The sequence below is a fragment of the Arvicanthis niloticus genome, chromosome 25, assembly GCF_011762505.2.
Source record: "Arvicanthis niloticus isolate mArvNil1 chromosome 25, mArvNil1.pat.X, whole genome shotgun sequence".
In the NCBI taxonomy this organism is placed as follows: Eukaryota; Metazoa; Chordata; class Mammalia; order Rodentia; family Muridae; genus Arvicanthis; species Arvicanthis niloticus.
Window position 1 is genome coordinate 28218222 of NC_133433.1, and position 17338 is coordinate 28235559.

Below are 17338 nucleotides of genomic sequence, written 5' to 3' on the forward strand. Positions count from 1 at the left end.
AGGAAAGAAAAAATGGAGCTGTTCATGAAGGAGCTCCAGGAATCACCATAACAAAATCAGTGCTCTCCTTGACCATAGCTTCACCATTCTATCCTGTACAGGTGACAATGACCATGGAAAAAAAAAAGGGAAAACCTGACACAAAAACAACAGACTGTGCAGTGTTGTCACAAGCAGCACACATAGAATGAACAAGCAATCAAACAAGCAAGGACAGGAAGCAGGAAGAGTGCACCTGGCACTGCAAGCCCCAAAGACAGAAAAACAGATGGCTGGAAAAGGCAGCAGCCTTGGAGGACCCTGCCCTTATAATATCACCTACAAAGGACAGTGCAGTCAGCTTATATCCCCTGGTACAATATGGACAGATTGCAAAGCTCCAAACAATAACGGGTTCGGGGAGTAAATTCACTGGCCACATGGAATACCTGGAAGTGATGTCTGGTAAAGTGTCCCAAAAATGTCCCCATGAGCAAGTAACTAACCTCAAAGGAACAACTGGATGATCATAAAACCATGAGTAGACCCAGGGCAAGAAGTCCATGCTAGAATGCAAGGTCCACAGACTCCTTTCCGACTTAGAAATACAGAGCTCTGGCCCCAGGCCCCAGGTATTCCTCAAAATAAAACTCTGAAACTCCTAGGAGACCCATCCGGGCCACGTCTATTGATTTGGAAACCAAGTCACATCATCCTCTCATACTCAGAAATCCAGAGCCCTGGCCCTGGGACCAAGGGGCTCCTGGAGAAAAACAAACAAACAAAGAGGCTCCAGAGCTCTATGGACAGTGAGACGGGGCACATAAGATTTTAAGCCTGGGGCAAAGCATCCAATTGGCCTCAGAAATCCAGAGCTCTATCCAGGGTATCAAGGAGCCACGTGAGATCCAAAAAAAAAAAAAAAAAAAAAAGAATCAGAACCTCCACAGAGACTGGTCCAGGCCCCATTGGCTCAAAAGGTGGAGACACATCCTCTGGGCCTCAGAAATCCCCATACAATGACATACGGTACCCACCACTTTTCCAGAGTGGCACAAACAGTAGCCTCTGTCCCTCCTGAACACAGTGAACATCGAGCTGGACTCAGGCGGGCCCCCTAAGGCACCCCAAAATGAAAATATGACAGGGAGCTGTGAAAACAGGTGAAACTACTCTCTAAGAGGGAGGCTCAAGTAAATCCATTAGTGGGGCAAGAAAAGGGCACAGCTATGGGAAGGGAGCATCCAAACATGGTGTGAAGGGGGGGAGGCAGGGATATCAGTTCCACTCCATTTATGTCTCATTGTAAAATCACTCCACCACTTGTGGTTTGTTGTTTTCTGTTCTACAATGCTAGTGCCTCCTCCCACCTGCCCACCCCCACACACACATTTTTGGAAGATTAAATACAGAGTTACAGAAAACTAAAACAGCATTGAAATGGTTAAAATTCCAATTTGTTTTTTATTTCAATTGACACATTTTCATAGTGATTTGTTTTAAATCCTTTCACTTTGGTCAGAAAACAATTACTTATTTTTTAAAAGGGTCTCCTTTTGAACTGGAGTGTCTATGTTGCAGGTGATGATATGATCCTTCCCTTTCTATCTGTTGAGTGCTGGGATTACAGGAATAGGCCAGTACAACCAAGTTTATACAGGACTGAGAGGATGCGGCCCAGGGCTTGTGAGAGAACATAGACAAGTGCTTCTGACACTCCTCATACAGATGCCATGAACGTCCTCTGGTATGCACGTGTGTGTGTGTGTGTGTGTGTGCGTGTGCGTGTGTGTGCGTGTGTTGATTTCTTCCAAGTTGTTTGGTTCTATTTATCCTTCCTTCCTTTCTTTTCTTTCCTTCCTTCCTTCCTTCCTTCTGTAAAGACAAGTTGATCTCTCCACATAATGTAACCTGCCCTTGAACCTGTTATGTAGAACGGAACAACTATGATCTCTGAACTCACCATCATCATCACCATCATCATCACCATCATCATCATCATTTTACATTTATGTCTTCTCACCAAAGAATAGAGGAAAGGGGTGGCTAGCTGGCTAGCATTGAAAACTGAAGTACGGAGTTTCCTCACAAATGTGAAAAAATGGCCAACTTTGGGAAAGCAGCATCAAAGCATCTTCTCCCCCATCCCACTCCACCTTGACCTGAAAACCACCCCATCTTCTTATTCCAGCTCCTGAGTGCTGGAGTCACTGAGTTTATACAGTACAGACTTCAGCAAGGCAGGCAGGGACACAAGTGAGTCTGAAAACATTCTAGTTCAGCTCTCAGGATGGGGACAGAAAAGTAGAAAGGGGGAAAAGAAACTGATCAAGGATCCAAAAATATTGCGGATGGGGTTACAGATTATTAGTGGGAAAAAGGACTCCATTGGAGATGGGTAAGAATAGAACATATAACCACAGTATTCAGATTGCCAAAGAGAATCAGTCAAGCATCTCTCTCCCTCTTTTCTCATCCTCATTGCTCTGCTCCATAATAAAAGGTAAAGGTTAAACATATGAAGAGCAGGAGGAAGAAAGGAAGAGGAGGAGAACAGTTATAATAATGATAAAATAACTTTGTTAGACTCACTCACACATTACCAATCAGGAAGAAGTCCTGAGACTGGGGTGGAAGCACATGTCTGGATCATCGAGGGTGAGGGAGGTGGAACAATCCATAGGACTTACTGGCTAGTAGATAAAATGAAATCAAACTAAAAAGTAAAGTAAAAACAGAATAAGCCAGAGCCACATAAGCATGAAGATTCCTCAAAAAGCCAAAAGGTGCCGACTTTAGAAAGCATGAAAACACCTTCAATCCCACACAACCCCAACTCTACCACCACCATATCTGCCTATTTCCAGCTCCTGGGTGCTTCGAGAACCACATTTGTGAGGTACAGAGTATGGAGCCTAGAGCTTTGGACACTCTAGCCCAGGGGTCTCCCCTCCTGCAAAAACCAGGCACCCAGCTCTGCCTTCCCTTGTTTGTTAATTTTATCCCACGTTCACAATTATACTTATTTGGTTATTCTACTCACTTATTTAGTTGGAACAGGGATCTCTCTTCAAATCACTGGAAATCACTATCTAGATCATATCTGGCTATAATTTACAGCATTCCACCTGCCTCTGTCTCCTTCCTGAGTGATGGGATTAAAGGTGTGTAAGGCCACATACTGTTTCCTTATGTCTCTAAACAAGGAAGGTTATTGTTTTTTGTTAGTTTTTTATTTCTTTTCCTGTAATGTTATTGTATATTTAGTTCAAATTCACACACTCACCTGTCACCTCTGTCCCACCTCTCTCCTTCTCCCCCAACTCTGGAAAGTTTTGTGTTTGCATCTGTGTTTGTTTCTAATTCCTTGTTCTGTAACTTCATTTCATATTGACCTCACCAAGATGGAAGCTGCCATGTGGATGGCAGCCATCTTAGCTGCTCACCTCACCAAGATGAAAACAGCCATGTGACCTAATTCTCCAGGTCATTTTTGTTTTTCTATTTACTAGCAACAAGAAGACCAGAACTTAAATAAGCCCAGCTTGCATGTACAGAACTGTGAGGAAACACTCAGAAGCATCCAGAAGCCTAATAACATCTCCAGTCATGTTTTTTTCTCCTGTTGTCTATTATTTTAATGATAGTGATAGATGTTTCAATCATTTTAATTTTTATTGTTTTTTAATTAAATGGAGTAATAGAAAATAAATATATTTAATTGTTCTCAAACTCCTTCTGGATGCCAGGCAGATTTAGTTAGTTTTGGTTTATTTGAGATGGGGTTTCTCTGAGTATCCTTGATAGACAGAGTGACAGACAGCCAGACAATAAAAACGGTTAAATACAAATGTAATAATTTTTTCTGGAAGCTATTCTGCACATCAGGCAGACTTTGAACTCAGAGATGATCCCTCACATTGGCTATTTGCCCTACTGTACTGATTCTAGTATTCCTTTTTCTCCTTTCCCTCACCGACACACAAACACACACTTGTTTGTTTGTTTGATTGATTGGTTATTTTTATTTTTCAGGATGTGTAGCCTAGTATCTATCTAAACAAGGCCTGCCACAAGAAATAAATAAATAAAAAACTCGTGGTGAACCATCAGTAGGCCATAGACATACACATGTAGGGAAGTCGGGGCATGAAACAATTGCAGCAGTCTTCAATGCGTGTCTCTTTGGTCTCTCTCAGAGATGTTGAGGAAAGCTGCAGCAATAGATACTACACCAGACAGTGATGTTTGGAACCTGATCAGGGTGCTCAGGATCTCATACCCAATACCTTTAACCAAATGAGATAGTAGGAAGGTGGAGAGTGCCTCTTTGTGGCCATTCCACATGGAAAGCTGGCCATTCATTCCTGCATAAAACAGTCTCCCGAACTGTGCACATAAGACCATGTTCCCCACCAGATGTTTGAAATCCTTGAAGTGTGACTGGACTTTCTCCACTGCTCAGCTGCATACCAAGCAAGAAAATGAATTATTTTAAAATTAGAGATAAATGAAATACATATAGCTTACCTTTTATTGGACATGTAATTTCAGTTATAGCTAACTAGCTTCTGTGTACAATCTTGTGTTTTAAAAACCAATCCTTGGCATTGGAATTCAATGTTTTTAATGAACCATTGGGACTCAATCAGTCCTCCATATGTGTGTGTACTCTCTCATGTACACACAGACATGCACACTTGAGACTGCAGGTTGACCTCAATCCTCGCACACACAGAAGTCACGCATAGGCACAGTGGTTGAATCTGTAGGCACTAATGTCCTTTCTTTCTCCCACTGCTGTTGCTACTTATCTCAGGAGCCGTGAGCATCTGACAAATGACAAACTTGTGTGTGTGTGCACACTCACTTGCATGAACACACACACATGCATGCACACTCACACGTGCATGAGCACACGCACATGCACACAGACACATACGAGCATACACATGTACACGCACACAGCATGCGCACACACATGCATGAGCACACCCACACACACATATGCGTGCACACACAGACACACTTGCACATGCACACACAGACATGCACACTTGAGGCTGCAGGTTGACCTCAATCCTCGCACACACAGAAGTCACGCATAGGCACAGTGGTTGAATCTGTAGGCACTAATGTCCTTTCTTTCTCCCACTGCTGTTGCTACTTATCCTCCAAAGTCTGTTTCTGTGGAATCTGTTACACCTTCGATCACAGGTAGAAGAACCAAGAAACTACCCAACCCCAAACTAGCAGGATCAGAGAAGAGCTGGGGGCTACTACACAAGGCTGCATATCTAATGGTTTCTTTGTGTAAAAAAAAGGAAAAAAAAAAAACGTTTCTATTACACATATGCTTTTCATGATCTCTTATCCATGGAACACTAAAACTGAGCATCACTGGTACACTGATTTGTAAATAAAGGTATTGACAAAAAAAAAAAAAAGAAACGTGAATTTCAGAAAGTGGTTGAATGACAGTCTCTACTGCCCATACTGCAAAGATCATTAGAAAGAAAGAAAGAAAGAAAGAAAGGAAGGAAGGAAGGAAGGAAGGAAGGAAGGAAGAAAGAAAGAAAGAAAGAAAGAAAGAAAGAAAGAAAGAAAGAAAGAAAGAAAGAAAGGCAAAAAAAAAAAAAAAAAGAAAAGAAAAAAATCCAAGCCAGGAGTGGACACCTGCAAGAAACAGGTCTCAAGTCCTGAACTGGCTGACGAGACACTTCTGATACAAGGTTCCCTGTGCCAAGACAGATGGCAACCAGGACTGCCTCTGGGTAACACCTGTAAGGCAGGAATCTGCTCCAGTGTCTGTCCAACCCCAGGCAATGGAATAAATATATATTTTGGGGTTTTTTTTTTGTTTGTGTTTTTGTTTTCTTTTCTTGAGATAAGGTTTCTCTGTGTAGTCCTGGCTGTCCTGGAACTCACTCTGTAGATCAGGCTGGCCTCGAACTCAGAAATCCGCCTGCCTCTGCCTCCCAAGTGCTGGGATTAAAGGTGTGCACCACTACTGCCCAGCAAATATATATATTTTAAACTATCCTCTTTCCATTGAAAGTAAAAGGAAATTCTATCTCAACTCTTAATTTGTTTCCTTTGTAAGTATTTGTTGAACCAATAGTACTGGCTCAATGGTTGCTCTGTTTGCACCATGCTACTGAAACTGCCCCTTTCAGGAGAAAAAACTTCACGATCCTAGGAATCACAGAAGCCTGAGTTGGAAACACCATGCACAGCCCTGGCGCGTCCTCAACACAAACCTGTTTCCCCTGCAGCCCTATGGCAGTACCAGCCTTTTATTTCTGAGTTCGGGCCTGTCTACTGCTCCTAAGAGACTAGGGCTGTCACAAGCATCCTTGAGAGGGACCACTTGCAAATGCCTCAGCTCACAGCCCAAGTCTGTTTCAGACAGAGATGAGTCTAAGTTGAGTCTGATGGATCTGGATATCAGTCCATCCTGCTTGTGGACCTCAGGTTGTAGTGAATTATTACTGAGCACTAATGGAAATCTACCATCCTCAGCAGTGTTACCAGAACAAGACATTAGCCCAACAGGAAACAATTTGGGAAATGATCTAATAGAATGCACATCCAAACATCCTCTGCTACCCAGTCTGATAACTGGGTTCTCTGGTGCTCCAAGTGCCCCACACACACATGCTTTATGCTACTCAAGGCTGATGGTTCTGCAGAATCTGTACTGGGTGTAAGTTCCCAAATAATGCTGTCTCTCCCAGCCCTGGAACCCCTTTGAGGTATGTACTGAACAGAATCCCTCAGCCACCCACTAAACAAGGCTCTGGCTTCTTACTGGACTAAGTGATAAGGCAAAGTTCTCATAGCTATGCCACCCCCCCCACCCCAACTCTGATGTTCCAACACTGAAATCAAGGCAGGCTACTTTCCTATTCTCAAGCTGCCCACATTGTCTTCATGTCAATTTAAATGTCTAACACCATGTACTATTCCTTCCACTATAAAGTCATCCTTTGAGGTCAGGGGTGAGGGTGGGGTGGCTCCAGAATCCCAAGCACATGGGAGCATCTGCAGATGATCAAATCTCTTATATAAAATGGCATCATGCTTAGAGACCCCACAATCAACCTCTCATATACTCTAATCATCCCAGGTTACTTACTAATATTTAATACAGCACAAATTATATGTAAATCGTTAACAGTTGTTACACTGCATGGCTTAGGGAAAATGAACCTATACCAGATGATAATATTTTTTCAAACACCCCCCATCCCCAAGGCTAAGACTCATATAGCTCAAGCTGACCCTGAACTCCTGCCTCCACACCTTCTAAGTGCTGGGATTATAGACATTATAGACGTGCACCACCATACCTGTTTGTTATTGTTTCACTCCCAAATAGTTATGATCTGTATCAGTAAACTATCATGGCTACAGAACACATGGACCAACTAACCTAAGATAATTTAGTTTATCAGCAAATGATACATATTTTTGCAAGTACTTCATGTGACTGAGAAAAAAAAAATGATGGTCTGGTGGGCACTATCAACAACACCTGGAGAGACACAAAACTTCTGCTCACAAGGTTGCTGCCTGGAACCCAGCCTCCTGTGGGAATCTCCCTTGACCCCTGCAGCTGAATGTTCTAATCTTTTAACAGCATGCTTTTGGGACCATCAATGAAATGAAGGCCTTGATTCCTATATAGTGCAGAAAAACAAATGAACATACACGAAGCCATTTTTAACCCAGTCAGTGCACAGTATGTTGCTAAACAATGTGTCAAAACTGTTGGCATTTACTCTAGGCTCCACCCCATAGTTACCTGGCAACTGCTATAACCTGAACTCACTATAAAAAGGGCTGCTTGCCCCCTCCTCATTCTCTTGCTCTCTTGCCCTTGCCCCCTCTCTCTTAACCTCTTCCCTCCTCTTTCCATTCTACTCCCCCCTCTCTCCACATGCTTATGGCAGGCTTCTACTCCTCCCTTTTCACCTACCCCCTCTCTCTGCCTTTCTCTCAACTCCCTTCCCTATGCCATGAATAAACTCTATTCAATACTATACCTTCCTATAGCTGGTACCTCAGAGGGGGAAGGGATTCCTCAGCATGGGACCACAGAGGCACCTCTTCCCACACACCAAAAAGGGTCTCCATCAAATATGTCTCTGGTCTCCCTTAACTTTTTATGAAATACAACAAAAATTGTTGACATACATAAGCTGGCATTTAACCACAGAAAAGGCCTCATGACTTGCTAAAAATACAAAACATAATTTGGAATAGCAAGCCTACCTGTCCTTCCTTATGGATGACTAAATAGTCTGTTTGCATATCTAGTGACCCTGTACAAACCTACAAAATTTGCAGAATGCCATTCTTCACATCCAAGCAGCTGCTTTCTCTAGAGAAACCAAACTGTATAGGACAAATACACTTAAATTACAAAGCTTTCTTCATAGTCTCATGTTGGGAGTGACCTTGCTTATACATTAGTGGCCTAAGTCAGCCATAGGCCTAAGTCAGTCATACTGACTACTAAGACAAAGTCTTTGTCTCTGTGGGAAAGCTCTAACCCTAGAACAGATAGCTATAGATCTTGTAGACAGGTATCCCTGGTGGGAAAGTACCAGCCTAGATAAGAACAAATGAACAATAGATCTTATGGACAGGTAGCATTGGTGGGAAAGTACTAACTTAGATTAAGAAAAAATGAATAATAGATCTTATGGACAGGTACATAGTGACCTGTTCTGCCCAGTTTCTTCTATGAACTTTTTACCCAGCCAATATCCTGTTCTAGAAGACATCTGTACTCCCCCTAAGAGCACCTGTGCTCCCCAGGAACAAAGAACACCCTACATCATCCCCCTCCCCACATCCTGCTTCTATGAGTACATAACCCCCATGTGAAAAGCTTAAACTTACAGCCTGATCAGACTTCCAGACAGGCTGTTGTTCTTTGCCTACCCCTGTCCCCCAGTTCTCTCTTACAGGTTTTCTGATCCCAGTTCAATGCCCTGTGGGACTGGGGCAGTCTCAGCCTTTAGATCCACACACAGGATCATCCAAACCATCCCCTCCCTATCTAAGTAGTTCTTGAATAGATGAGTTAGCTTTGAATTTTGATATGGAACCATCTACAAAAACATCCAAAAACTAAGCATATTCGACAGTAAATGCAGTAAAATGAAGACACAGGTTCTCAGTCCCAACTGGGCTGGAGCTCTCAGCAATCTGCCTGCTAGTCTCCAGGATGCTGGGACTGCAGGCATGCACCTCTGTGAACGCTCATCACTCACCTGACTTTCCATTTAAGTTCTGTCTATTCATCTACAAATACCTGATCTTCAACACAAACATAAATTCCAGAGTCACCAAAACCAAATCTACAGCTCACAATGGTCAAATGCAAAGACGCATTAAATCAAAATACATGTAGGCTAAAATATTAAACTATACAGTATTCTCTTCACTGTTGTGCACAAATAAAACTGTAATAACACAAAAATCTCTCTACATAGCTGAAAAAGCCATTAAATTCTTTAGAATTGGACGTCATGTCAAACAGCCAGCTGAGGTGGGCATGGAAGCACACATTTGTAATCCCAGCACTTGGAGGGTAGAGGAGCTCATTTGAGGAAAACCTGTCCAGCTGTGCTCACAGCAGGTGGTACAACTGGGAACCAGAGACCCTCTGCAGTGGCAGTGGGGTGTTGGTATTCCCCTTTTCAGGAAGAGGTATTAACTAAATTGAGTTATTCTACACTAGTCTCTATAAACTTTGAGTATAGGGTTCTCCTTGAGAATGTGTCAGTTACCACATACAGGTGAGAGAGGGCTAAGACCTGCTAGGAAAGTCCCCATCCCCACCCCATCCCATAGAGTAGAACCTGGTGGGAGAGACCATTTAACTTTTCAAATCTCATTAGTGATAGCAGATTTGTAGTCAACAACTAAAAAGTACCTTTTTCTGGGACAGTTAATCCTGTAGAGAAAGCAAACTGCCCAGCTATAACCAGTTTTATACAATGTAGTGCATCGATTTCACTCTGTGCTCTTTAACCCAATTTGCACACTGCTTTCCTCTCAAGCACACACAGACAGAAATGGACTAAAGAAAGAACACACACAGACACCTTACCTCCACTGGATCCTTAAGGTTTGTCTGAGATCCCTTTTCTATTACAGGTTTCCTGGGCATCTTAGCCTTCCTAGTTAAAAAGAAAAAGAGAGAGAAAAAAAACCCAAACAAACATAAATTTCAATTCAATACTAGTATAGAAGACATCACAAATTCTAACAATGGTGAACTTCCTAAGGCTTAAAAAATCATTTCCCAGCAATCCCTAAATACTGCACAGCAAATAACATGAATATAAACAATAATAAACTGTATTACAGAAATGTGGTATATGTGATCTAACTCATGAAATTGTGATTAGGAAAATATACTTTTGATATCAGAAGTACCCAGGGGGACTTTTGTTTTATTTCTTTTTTTTTTTTTTTTTTTAAGTTGGAGACTAAATTCTGAGATTTGCTTAGGCTGGGCAGGAAGAGTAGATTATTCACAATGCTGAAATGTCTTGCTATTTTAATCAATATTAAAAAAAAATTTTTGATTCTCAACATTCTTTATCATTTAATTTTTTTTCTTTCTCATTTATAGGCTACAAGAATATTTAACACAAATTAAATCAGAAGATTCGAATGCCAGTGGGATAGCCTGGGTACAAAGGTAGCTTGCAAAAGGACCCTGACCTCAAGGCTAGAACTAGACAAGGGATGCGGAAGGAGTTGTGGAGACTCAACTCCCGGAAGTGCCAGCGCGCACCGGGCTGCGCGCTCCCGGGGTCCCTAGACCTGCCACCTGCCCAGCGGGCCAAAGGAAAGAAGTTGGGGAGGACGGGCAGCCCAAAGGATGGCAACCCGAGGAGGTAGTGGCAGACAGCCCCGATTTGGGGGCCAGCCTTCGCGGGCTGAGAGGACTGTGAGGACGCGGGCACACGTGGGTCGGCAGCCACCAGAACTGCGGTGCGGAGCTCCGGCCTACACGTCCGGACTCAGCTCCCGGGCAGCCCCCAGTCTCAGCGTGAGGACGGCGGCGACCCCCGCCCAGTCCTCCCACCAGTCCCCTCCTGGTACTCACGCCGACTTCCTGACCCGAGGCTCCGAGCTATGCTGACGAGTGTGCTGGACGTCCGGCTCCGACGGAGCAGGGCTGGCGTGGACCAAGCGTTGTATACGGCAGCCGCGGGGACCCGGACTCAATCAGAGGAGAGCCAGGCAGTGACGCTGATGCTGCAAGCACAAGTGTGCGCCCGCCCGCCAGCGCAGTTCAAACAGAGGGGCGGGGCCTCGGGGAGCTCCCACCCCCACGGGGGGGGGGAGGTGCGCTCGTCTCCTTGGCAACCGGAGGAACCTGCGGGAGACCAAGGAGAGTTGGGAAATCCCGGCCCTTCTGCCCTACCTTGCCAACACAAAAACTGAGGTCTCCCTGTCTCTGTCCAGAGACGCTCTAAGGAGGTAAAGCCAAGTCGTGGTCGGGCATGTTCTATTCTCAGGCTGGCCAGTTGGCTTCCAAGCCACTACATAATCTTATTCATTTTATATTTTATTTTTACTTTTCCACTTAGTTCTATGTTCGCATTTTATCTTACTTTTGATATTTAATTTGAGACAAGGGTCTCTCGTAGCCCAGGCTGTCCTCAAACTTACAGTATATCCCCCAGGATGATCTTGAAGACTTGGCAGTCAACCTTTTGTAAGTTCCCTTCACTGGGCTCTCCAGTTCTCTCTCTCTCTCTCTCTCTCTCTCTCTCTCTCTCTCTCTCTCTCTCTCTCTCTCTCTGTGTGTGTGTGTGTGTGTGTGTGTGTGTGTGTGTGTGTGTGCTGGTAATCAAACCTATAACTTCACAATGCTAGGTAAAAAGTGTTACCACTAAGCTACACATCCTTAACCTTAAAATTCTTGATTTTGATGTTTCCTGGATATACAGAGGTGAAGAAAATCTACCCACTGCCCTTGTACAACCACCAGAATCTACCCTTTGTCTTCCACAGATTGATTCTGTTTCACTTGACCCCTGACCTATGCTGACTATCCTCAAGGATGTACCCACACCTGCATTCTGTGATTCAAGCTCCACTCAGAACTTCCTTTAGGGCCAGCACTGATAAGTATAGTCAGTTTAATACCCAGAGTTTAATGTCCATATTACTGGACATTTGTTGGGAGCAACCTTGCTTATACACTGAAGGCCTAAGTCTGCCATACATGCCTACTAACACAAAGTCTTAGTCTCTGTGGGAAAACACTAACTCTAGAACAGATAGCTATAGATCTTGTAGACAGGTAGCCTTGGTGGAAAGTACCAGCTTAGATAAGAACAAATTTATCATAGAGTCATAGTGACCTGTTCCTCCCTGCATCATCCCTCTCCCCACATCCTGCCTCTATGTGTATATAACCTATGTGTGAAAAATTAAATGGCAATTTGATCAGACTCTAGACAAGCCATGGTTCTTTGTATACCCCTGTTCCCCATTCTCTCTTTCAGGTGGTCCCCTGGTCCCTGTTTACTGCCCTTTGGGATGGAACAGACATTAGTCTTTCCAGTATTTACTGTTACAAATTGTTACAATGAATGAACCTGAAAATGTATCCTTGTATAGATAGGTCAGATAAATTTCCAGAAGCAGATAGAAAGCTAACAGACTTTGCCACCATCACCTTTCAAATAACGGTCCCATTTGATAGCTCTCTCACCTCTAAATCACAGGTCTAGAAGACACCCTAGGGTGGGTCATCACCCTTTGCTTGAGACCCTCAGCAAGCCCTGAGGCTAGTCTTCCTTCTCCACTGTGTCACTTTTCACCTGTCCCAAACCCAAGCACATGCTTGGAACATATCTGCCCCCACACTCAAGTCTCTCTTCTGTCTCTCAGTCTTCCTTTCCTCTGAGAATGCCTCACCTTCTCTAGATCCTGGAGCCCCTGCTGCCTGTCACTACACCATTGATTTCAGGATCATCCCCCAGTGCACAACCCCTGTTTACTGAGTCCTCTCCCAGCATATCTCCCTCAGCCTCAATAGATGGCACTGTTACATGCTCAGTGTTTACAAGTATGAGCATGGCCCTAAGGTTTGAAAGGCTGATTGATGGAAGCTCTCCCTGAAGGACACTGGAGAGGCTCTCCCATGCTTCATCTGTAGCTTTTACTCAGGGTGGGTTCTCTCTCTTGCTCCTATCCATCCACAGTTAGGCTCTCTAGCTCATTCACTGTACAATCACCGTGAAAGATCTGTACTCCTCTCTAGAATTATTGATGTGGACCAGAGAAAGTTATAAAAACACATTTTTAGAAGAAATATTCATATACAATATATCCTGAGCACACTTTTCCCCTCCCACAACTTTTCCCAGATCCCCATGAACTATCCACCTACAATCTCCATCCCTCACACCCCCGCCCCAAAAAAAAGGACAAAAAAGAAAGAGAAACTCACATGCACACAGATCAAAAAAAAAAAAAAAACACAAACTGGAGACCACCATATACACAAAAAAGCCCAATAAAACAAACAAAGCCTAAACAAAGCAAAATTAGATTTTAAAAAAGTCTACAAAGATACCATTGTGTTTGTTTTGTGTTGTGTGGCTTCTTCTGGGCATGAGGCCTGCCTATAAAAGTGATTTGTATATACAGTGAGACTTCATTGGGGTAAACTAACATTTCCTTTGCAGGCAGGTTTCAAGTGCAGATAGCTTCTTGGCTAGGGATGAGAGCCCATGTGTACCTCCCTCCCTCAGCACTGGTACCCACATGGCTTGTGCCCCTGCAAACCCAGCACATGCTGCCACAGTCCCTGTGAGTCTGTATGTGTACCAGCCCTGCTGTGCCTGGAATACAGTTTCCTAGGAGTCATCACACCCTCAGGTTCTTTCCAGCTTCCTTATGTACACATCTCCCTGAGCCTGGAGGGGAGGAGTTGATAAAGACATCCCATTGAAGACTGCATGTTGTAAAATCTCTGGCTGTCTGCACATTATCCAGGTGGATCTCCATGTTAGTTCCCACCTACTGCAAGAGGAAGCTTCTCTGATGAGGGCTGAATGGGGCACCAAGGAGACATTTTATTGCCATGTTCCTTTAGCAGAGTAATAGAGAATAGTATTTGCTTTTCCCTTAGGCCCATATCCACTCTTAGGCTCTTGGCCACCCCAGGAATGTCAGGCATCAGCTCCAACTAGTAGAGTGGGCCTTAACTGGGAGACTTTTTTTTGGTTTAGTTTTTATTTGTTTTGTTTCTTTATTGTTGCCGGGGGGGGGGGTTGTTTTGTTTTTGTGTTTTGTTTTTGGTTTTTCAAGACATGGTATCTCTGTTAGCCTTTGCTGTCTTGGAACTCTCTCTGTAAACCAGGTTGGCCTCAAACTCATAGAGACCTGCCTGCCTCTGCCTCCTGAGTGCTGGGATCAAAGGTGTGTACCAGCACCACCTGGCTGGGAGGCTTTTTTGAAAATCAAATTTGAAGGATCAGTGGTTAAGGGTGATCACTGCTCTTTCAGTTGACCCAAGTTCTGTTCCCAGCACCTACTTTAGGCTGCTTACAACCACCTGTAACTAACAGCTTCAGGGGGTCTGACACCCTCTCTGTTCTCTAATTATACCTGTATTCATGTGCATATATACTCCTAGACAGACACACATTTTATATTGACACATTGTTTATATATAATTAAACATAAAAATAAATCTTTAAGATATTTATTTTTATTTAATGAATGTTTGCCTGCTTGAATGTCTGTACACCATGGGTGTGCAGTACCTGAAAAGGCCAGAGAGTACATCAGATCCCCCAAGAACTAGAGTGAGAGATGGCTGTGAGCCACCATGAGGTGCTGGTATTGAACCCAGGTCCTCTGTAAGAGCAGTAAGTACTTTTAACTGCTGAACCATCTCTCCAGCTGTCTAACACACAAATCATGTTTTTGTCTTAATCCTATTTAGGAGCTGGCAATGGAAGTAGACTGCTTACCTTGCATACACAAAGCCCTTGGATCTAACTCTAGAGCCATATATTTTGGTGGTGCATGCCTATAAACTGAGTACTTGGAGGCAAGACAGAGCCAAGAAGTTCATGTTGATTCTTAGCTCTAAAGCCTGTTCAGGGTGAGCCTTGTCTACAGAAGACTGTCTAAAAAGAAAGACAACAACAACAATGAAACCAAGTCAGGCTGCTGGGTGTATTTGGGCACAACTTTAATCCCAGCACTCAGGAGGCAGAGGCTGGTAGATTTCCAAGACTTTGAGGCCAGCATAGTCTATATAGGAAGTTCTAAAACAGATAGGACTACATAGAAAGACTGTCATAAAATAGAAAACAAAAGAAAAGAAGAAAAAATGTCAAATTTTGAGGTATGATTTCTATCTCCCAAATGTATCCTTTGCTGCCCCTTTCTCATCAGGCTCACCACCCATCCCTTGACAATCACTTGTCTGAATCCCCTCCCTGTTGTTTGACTTTTCCAGTCTCCTCCCATCCAGCAGGAGGTTTTGAAATTTATCCCTGCTTTCCATGCACCAGCAGTTGGTACCTTGTCATTTCCAAATAGCAGTGCATTGTAGAAACCATTAAAGGTGCATCCAGTCCTTAGCTAATAGGGCTTTAACATGCCTCTCATTTGGGTAATTATGAAAGAAAGAGCTGTAACTTGCATTAAAGTGTGTATTCACACACACACTTACACACACTTTTCTTTCTCTTGGGTAGGACTGTGGGTCTGGTACTTATACCCTTAATTTCTGGACAAGAAGGTCTTGTGCAAAGCATTGAAAGGGGACCGGCACTACAGATGCTTAAAACTATATTTTACTCCAAATACACAGTGTGATGGTTAACTACAAGTAGCTAAAACACACAGAGAAGCAAGTCCAGCTGTGGGAAGCCTATAAATGCCAATGAAAAGCAACTGCTAAAGTTCAGGTGTGAGAGGAGATAAAATGGAGAAAGGACCATGCTGTAACTCGAACCCCATTCCACCCACCTCAGTCACCATGACTGACTGCTTATCATCTGCCTTCACTGTTTCAGGTTCCTAGGCTTCTGTACAGTGTGAAAGGCTAGGAATTTATCTTTTATATACTCCTGAAACAAGATCAGGTAGATGGGCCATATAAGTAAACCCACATGGAATAAATATAGACTTACAAGCCACATTTCCAATGAATAGCATACAGAGAAAGTAGAAGTAATTATCCCAGTAGTTTAGACTGCTTAGAGCAGTGATTCTCAACCTTCCAAATGCTGTGACCCTTTAATACAGTTCCTCATGGTGTGTTGACCCCCAGCCATATTTGATATTTCAAAACTGGAATTTTGCTATTGTTATGAATCATAATGTAAATATCTGTGTTTTCTAATAGTCTTAGGTAAACCCTGTGAAAGGGTTGTTCGACCCCCAAAGGGGTCAAAACTCACAGGTTAAGAACCAATGGCTAAGACAATTAGACTATTCCAGACAGAAGGAAACTGAGACACAGCAAACTTCTAATGACACCCTTTCTCACCCTGGCATGGTTAGTAAGTGTGAAACATGCCCCACAGTTAAGGACTGAGCAAGTCAGAAAACACATCCTGGCTAACTGGCTGGTGACACAAATCTCCCACTCCTGCAGAAGGGGCTAGGAACTGGAAATGTTTCTAACCTTTTGCAGTATATTTCTGAATCCAAAATTATGTTTTCTGTGTTTTTCCTTTTTTTCTTTTTGTTTTTCAGGACAGGGTTTCTCTGTGTAGCCCTGGCTGTCCTGGAACTCACTCTGTAGGCCAGGCTGGCCTCAGAATCAGAAATCCGCCTGCCTCTGCCTCCCAAGTGCTGGGATTAAAGGACATGTGCACATGACTGCCTGGCTATTGTTCTTTTTCTTTTAAAAAGTAGGATTGGAGCTAGTGAGCTGGATAAGCCAGTAAGGATGCTTGACTCCAAGCCTGAGTTCAATCCCCAGGACATGTTTCCTCTCTCTCTTGGTAGGTCTAATGTTGAGTTTAAGTATTGCACTGGGTGAAACAGATGCATAGTGGTCCCAAGATTTCATTCCCAGAATCAGGTATGAGATCATCTGAGAACTTTTCTGAATAGCCAAGTATCAGTGCTTCTCCCCCTTGTATCTTATATGTCAGCATGCATAGGCCTCACTGTGTTCATTTACACAGTTGGACAACATTAGGGTGAACTAAGGTATCTTTGAGCTCCTTTTTATCTACTCTTCAAGGAGGACAAAGCAAAGCCAGTTCTAGAAAGCTGATGCTCAGACAAGATAGCAGCTGGTAATTGCCTGCCTGAGGTGCTTTATTACCCAACTCCATGC

The 17338-nt window shown here is 43.4% G+C and overlaps 1 protein-coding gene across 1 annotated transcript in view; it reads right to left on the bottom strand.

Moving 5' to 3' along the window:
• LOC143438590 (uncharacterized) overlaps window positions 1–11287 on the bottom strand; it is a 111065-nt gene extending 99778 nt beyond the window's left edge. The window contains exons 1-2 of the mRNA XM_076924287.1: window positions 11114–11287; window positions 10106–10175 (exon numbers count right to left, since the gene is read on the bottom strand). Coding sequence (XP_076780402.1) covers window positions 10106–10165 — 60 coding nt within the window. The 5' untranslated portion in view covers window positions 10166–10175; window positions 11114–11287. The remainder of the gene's footprint in view (window positions 1–10105; window positions 10176–11113) is intronic.
• Window positions 11288–17338: the final 6051 nt, after the last annotated feature.